The 6,187-nt window shown below is 32.7% G+C and overlaps 1 protein-coding gene across 1 annotated transcript; it reads right to left on the minus strand.

Moving 5' to 3' along the window:
• Positions 1 to 581: 581 nt before the first annotated feature.
• Positions 582 to 4,693, minus strand: LOC130965501 (NADP-dependent malic enzyme). Its single transcript, XM_057890261.1, has 18 exons — positions 4,375 to 4,693; positions 3,933 to 4,053; positions 3,778 to 3,852; positions 3,458 to 3,609; positions 3,273 to 3,378; positions 3,114 to 3,179; positions 2,923 to 3,018; positions 2,763 to 2,834; positions 2,589 to 2,672; positions 2,429 to 2,527; positions 2,230 to 2,277; positions 2,060 to 2,113; positions 1,877 to 1,975; positions 1,700 to 1,789; positions 1,529 to 1,606; positions 1,243 to 1,408; positions 1,008 to 1,136; positions 582 to 906 (listed from the first exon to the last, which is right to left on the minus strand). The coding sequence occupies exons 1-18, from the start codon at positions 4,524 to 4,526 to the stop codon at positions 818 to 820; spliced, it is 1,776 nt and encodes a 591-aa protein (XP_057746244.1). The 5' UTR covers positions 4,527 to 4,693; the 3' UTR covers positions 582 to 817.
• Positions 4,694 to 6,187: the final 1,494 nt, after the last annotated feature.

Here is a 6,187-nt window from a genome sequence, read left to right on the forward strand (position 1 = left end):
GTATCCATATTTTAACTATCATCTTCATATAAAGATGATATACGAAAAATGTACGTTATATGCACTCTAGTAGAATTTAAAACCTCTCAATTTTTTCACTTACGGAGGTAAAATATGATTTCTTACCATACATTTCATTGATAAAATTAAAAAAAATATGAAAAAAAAATATTAAAAAATTAGAGATTACACTGTACTCTCTTAATTTAAAAAAAAGTTAAAAAAATCTATTCTTAAAAAAAGATAAAAGTTGTCTTTTATATGCGTGTACAAAAAGCAACTATAATAAATGTACAGTAAAATTAATTACTAAAATTAACCACTAAAATAAAATCTATATTAAAATATAAAATACACGTTAAAATAAATAAACTACGTATATTTATCCACAAATACTTAATAACTAATTTTACTTGTTAATTTTAATATGCAAATAATATTTTTTTACAAAAAGATATATACGAAAAGTGGGGTTTGTGTGTATATATATACACAAAACTAACGAACATGATGCATTATATATATATATATATATATATATATATATATATATACAGAACATTCTTTTGGGGGAATTAGCGTCTCGAAATTCATTAGTGATTATTCGAAACTGTTGCCATACATCCTAGGCAGTCCACAATTTAACGCTCTGAAACACTCTCCAGTCCTCTAATCGACGAAATAAGGACTTTACAAAAGAAAAATTTTGCTTCAAGTAAAGCATAAATATAACGAGTATTTAACCACACACCAGACACATGTTTATTACAGCAAAGAGCCGCAAGACTCGAGAGTTGATGACAGCAAATGATTACATTCACCTATAGTTGCGATATACAGGACTATACATGCAGCTCTCAGCATACTTCACAAGATCCGCAGGGCGAGGAAGACGCGTAGCCAAGCCTGCATGCAACCAGAGTTGGAGGAAATTATTGTTTTTTGAGTGTGAAACAAAATGCAAGAGGGACTAAAGAGTTAAAGAGTTAAAACTAATGAGCACGCACCTAGTTCATATGCCTTAGCAGCAACATTTGCAGCTATGTTAGCAGAAATCTTTCTGATATCAGTGAATGGTGGGTAAATCAAGCCCTTATTGTAGTTCTCATCTGTCACTTGTTTAGCCAACGCTTCAGCTGCACAATACATCACAACAATGTGAACATTGTTGCTATATATATATATATATATATATATATATATATATGGAAGAGGCTAGAAACAATTTTTTCATTCACTTACAGGCTGCCAGAAGCATATCATCATGCACTCGAATTGTTCCTGAGATTACTAAACCCAAACCAAAGCCTGGGAAAATATAAGCATTGTTGGCCTGCCCAGGCACGTAAACTTTTCCCATGTATTCTACAGGACCAAATGGACTCCCGCTAGCAAATATTGCACGACCCTTTGAGGGGTGAAAAAAAGGGTAGGAGTTTCAATCATCATTTTCATAACAAAAAGTAATTGAAAAAAAGATGCTTAATCAGGTTAAGAGAAGAGATATAGTTATTGGTTAGTATTTTACCTCACTCCACTGATAAGCCTCTTCAGCTGTACACTCAGACTGAGATGTTGGATTGGAAAGAGCCATAATGAGAGGTTTCTGCAGGTGATGACATGCCACAGATATAGTCCAAATATATTTACAATTGCAAATCTAAATACCCAAAATAAGACAATGTGAGATAAGATTTACTTCATTGTTTGCAGTCATAGCCTGAACTACTTCCTTTGTAAATGTTCTTCCCACTCCTGATGATCCAATCAAAACTGTTGGCTTGATTACCTGAAATTATAAGTTAAGTAACCATTAAAACTAATCTGAAGAGTGAAGACAACCTATTGCAAATCATAAATGGTCATATTTTCCCACCTTAACAGCATCTAGGAGATTGTTAAGAGGTTCATGGTCATGGGCCCAAGGTTTCTTGAAGTGTTGAAGCGAATTCTTCCGTGAACTAACAATCAGACCCTGCATGAAAATAAACAAATACTTGAAGCCAAATAAATGAAAGCAACAAAACTAAATTTCAATGAGAACTTAAAAAAATACTACTTTTGAGTCTACAAGCCATATCTTCTTGCGGCTCTCCTCTATCGGTGCCTTCGTCTACAGTAGAAACAATTTAAAAAAGAAAAAAGAAAAACATCACCAACTGTAACTCAGAAATCAGAATGAACTCAAGGGAGCAAGGCTACTAATATCCAAAAAAATAGCTGAATCACCTGCTTCGACATCTCAAGAGCTATTAGCTCTGCTATACCAGTTCCGGCCTGATAGCATGATAGAGAAGAAATAACACAACCTAACTTGTTAAGTAATATTTGTGAAGTACATATGGAAAAATAAAAAGAATTCAAAATTTCCCAAACCAAAGTAATAAAAATTAGTGTAGATATTAAGTCAGAAAAACTGATGCTTTACTTCTCCAGCACCAAGGAAGAGGAATGTGTGATCAGCCAGAATGCCACCAACAAGCTTTAGAGCTGCTACAACTCCAGCCAGAACAACAGACGCAGTCCCCTAAGATAAGAAGATATTACTTTTAGAACAAAAAAAAAAAAGATTTTGTGGAATATATTACCTGAATATCATCATTGAATACTAGATGAGTTGTGCCGTATTTTGCAAGTAACTCGAAAGCATTGTGATTCGCAAAATCCTCAAACTGCAGAAGCCATTTGAAAGTATCAGACAAAATGATGGAGCAAATTAATATACATTCACCTCATAAACCAGACATTAAATTTGTAAACACCTGTACAAGAACTTTTTCGCCGTAATTTTGCTTCACTGCACACATGAACTCGTGTAGAAGATCATAATATTCCTATGAGAAAACTTTAGCCTCAGAATCGGGTTAAGAGGTGCAAAATGTCATATGAAATAATTAATCAAGTCATATATATTATACGTACCTTCCCAGTTGCCCTCTTTTGCCTAAGTCCAATGTAGAACTCATCATTCAGTAATTTCTCATTATTGGTCCCCACATCAATTGTAACAGGTAAACACTAGCCACACAAAGAGGAAGAAAATTAGAAAAACAAGTAATTATAGGGCACATAATCATGAAAATGAGAAAACCAATCATGGAAAAAATGCTTACAGCTGAAGGACGAACTCCGCCTAGAGCAGTGTACAAAGCCAATTTACCAACAGGAATTCCCATCCCCTGAACCACATTAAAAATTGTTAGTTATAGAAAGGCTATCTCTATATATTGATTGTAAATAAATTAAAAATTTTGATTCCCCTGCAGAAATACCTGACATCCAAGATCTCCAAGTCCCAAAATTCGCTCGCCGTCGGTAACCACAATTACTTGAATACTCCTCTCGGGCCAGTTTTTCAAGACCTCAAGTATTTTCCCCCTGCAAAAGGCCAACGATTGCTATGCAATTTAGCCCAAAACTGCAAGCAAACAGAGGAGGAGAAAAATGAAATACATACTTCTCTTTCAAACTGATGTAAAGACCCTGAGGACGCCTGAAGATACTCCCATATTTCTGGCAAGCCTCACCAACAGTAGGAGTGTATACAACCGGAAGCAATTCCTCAACATTGTCGATTAGAAGCTTGTAAAACAGCCTTTCATTTCTCTCCTGTACATCAAAACAGCATTACCTGTTACTTTTCGTCTTTCGTTTCCTCATTTCCATATAAGACAAGGAATGTGCTAGTTTTACACGAGTAGATTTTTCATGCCCTCAAAGAGTTCAAGACAAATGTGATGCTGTTTAAATATAAGTATGATGAGTTGAAATGCATGCCTGAAGGTCCATCATTGCCATGTACTTTTGCAAGGGAACCTGATACTCTCGGATGCTTTTCATCAGCTTCTTCTCCTGTGGACCACACAAGGAAATCATCAGGACCAAACAGAAAAATACAAATATAAGAAAATAGTTTGAAAATGCCAAATAACCTGAAGTTGCTGAGTGATAACAGTGGGGGGGAGGAGGCCACACAAGTAATGCGCATCCCTCTCTTTCTCGGTGAAAGCAAGCCCTTTGTTGTACTGTGGATCCCTCAGCAAAGAGTACCCACTGCCACCATAACACAATTTTACACCATACCTATTAATGATCCCTTTCCCGAAAGTAGAAAATTTAATCTAGTATAAAATAAAAAAGTTGGTTACTTCCACTTCTTCATGTGAACTATTAGATGATTCAGTCAAATATGTTAAATCATGTTCACAATACCATCTTAGAAAACCAATACAACTATACAAGACGAAGTTACGTAAGCGTTGAGTCAATTATTGTTAGAGAGAGTATGATGATGATGATCAAAATCAAAGATTAGCAGAATTAATTGAATGCATGAAGTGCATGTGAAGTGAAGCTGGTTTGTGAGTGGTTGACCTGGCAACAGAGAAAGTCCAGGGGGTGACAAGTTGGTCCTCGGTGGCGCGATCCTCGCCGTAGACGTCCTCGACGCCGCCGCTGACGGTGGATCTCGGGCTGAGGTCGAGGACGGACTCGCCATCTCTGAGGGGCTTGAGTATGCTCTCCATGTCTTCTTGTTCTTCTTGTTCTTGTTCTGCAGTTACTACTTTCTGTGACTGTGAAATCTTCCTCTTTGAGGTTCCAAAGAAGCCACAAATCCTGGACTTGATGGAGAAGCCCTGTCTCTGCTACAAAACAAAGCAAAGCAAAGCACGCCAATTATTAATAAAGCCGCCCAAAGTCAAAGGGAGAGACGGATTATTATGGATATTATTTTTCCAAAGTGGTGGGTGCATGCGTTTGTCGTTTTCTAATTCTAATATTTCTTTCAAAACAGAGTGAAGTGCTTCTCTTTCTGATCTCTCGTGTTATTGGACACGTCGATGAGGGAGTGCCGATTTTTGTGATCACAGCATTAAAATTATAAATAACAAAATAACAAAATATATTCCTATGAGGTGGTGTTAGGGAGAGATAAATACCGTTATGGGGGGGATGTTGAATGAAGTCATTAATTGAAATGAATTTGAAAATGATAAGAGAAACAAGTAGTAGTTGATTGAAAAGACAGACTAGAAGATTAATTTGTCTGATAGAAGAGGACAGCGTGGTGTTGTAGGTGGCGGTCTCTCCTTTCATTTCTCTGTTCGGGAACTTTTGTTGTCGCTTATTCCTTTCTTGTACCTTGAACGTGGTGGTCCATTAAGAAATATATATGCTATTTTTATTTGAATCTAATAAAATATTTGTATAATGTATATAATAAATTAATTATTTTATTTAATATAAATTAAAAAATAAATATTTAAAATAAAATATTATTAATTTTTTAAATATAATATATTTATATTATTTAAAATAATTATTTAAATATAAAAAATAATAAATATTTAATATTTTATTAAATTAAATATTTTTAAATTTTTATTATATATATTATATAAATATTTTATTACCTCTTTATATTCCTTTTTTTAGAAAATTGTGTCGCATGAGGTGTTATTGTTACTCGTCAAATTATTATTTGATTGATTAAGAATTATAGAAAAAATATTCCATTCTTGGCCGTTTCAATTGTTAGTCTAATAATATATTGAAGCATCTTGCCAACAATGAATGATAAAATATCATTATTCAATATAATCATTCAATTATATTATTAAAGAGCATCTATTATATCATGCAACGACATGGATACAATATATAAAGGAAAACTTTATTGTTTTAGCTTTTTTAATTGAATTCTGTTTTTATATATCCGTAAAAAATTATTAGTTTTAACATTTGAATTAAAAATCACTATCCTCACTATTAATTTTACATTATTACAAGTACACTATAATTAATGATAAATATTATAGTGCCTATGACATTGTATCTAATTTATTAAAAAAATAAATAAATAATATTTAACAAATTTTAAATATTTTATTTTTATTTTATATATTTTATTTTTATTTATAAAAACAAATTAATCAATTTAAATACCACAATAGAAAACACTATAAAATTCATCCTAATTAATAACATATGCATATTAATTCCCTATAACAATAAATATGATATAATTACAGAAATAAAATTGCACGAATTTCATCACGATAAAAAATAGCCATAAATGACGCTAAAAAAATTAGTCTCTTAACAAGTTTAATATATTCGAATATGAGATAATTAAAAAGGTTATAAATAATTTTAATAAAATTTAGAAATTTTAAAATAAATAATT

The sequence above is a fragment of the Arachis stenosperma genome, chromosome 3 (genome assembly GCF_014773155.1).
Source record: "Arachis stenosperma cultivar V10309 chromosome 3, arast.V10309.gnm1.PFL2, whole genome shotgun sequence".
NCBI classification, from domain to species: Eukaryota; Viridiplantae; Streptophyta; class Magnoliopsida; order Fabales; family Fabaceae; genus Arachis; species Arachis stenosperma.

Coding starts and splice junctions, on each gene's coding strand:
- LOC130965501 (XM_057890261.1), bottom strand. CDS start 4,526: ATGGAGAGCATACTCAAGCCCCTCAGAGATGGCGAGTCCGTCCTCGAC. Junction 3,610..3,777: donor TGGCAATGATGGACCTTCAG/GCATGCATTTCA, acceptor TTTGATGTACAG/GAGAGAAATGAAAGGCTGTT. Junction 1,607..1,699: donor CTATGACTGCAAACAATGAA/GTAAATCTTATC, acceptor CATCACCTGCAG/AAACCTCTCATTATGGCTCT.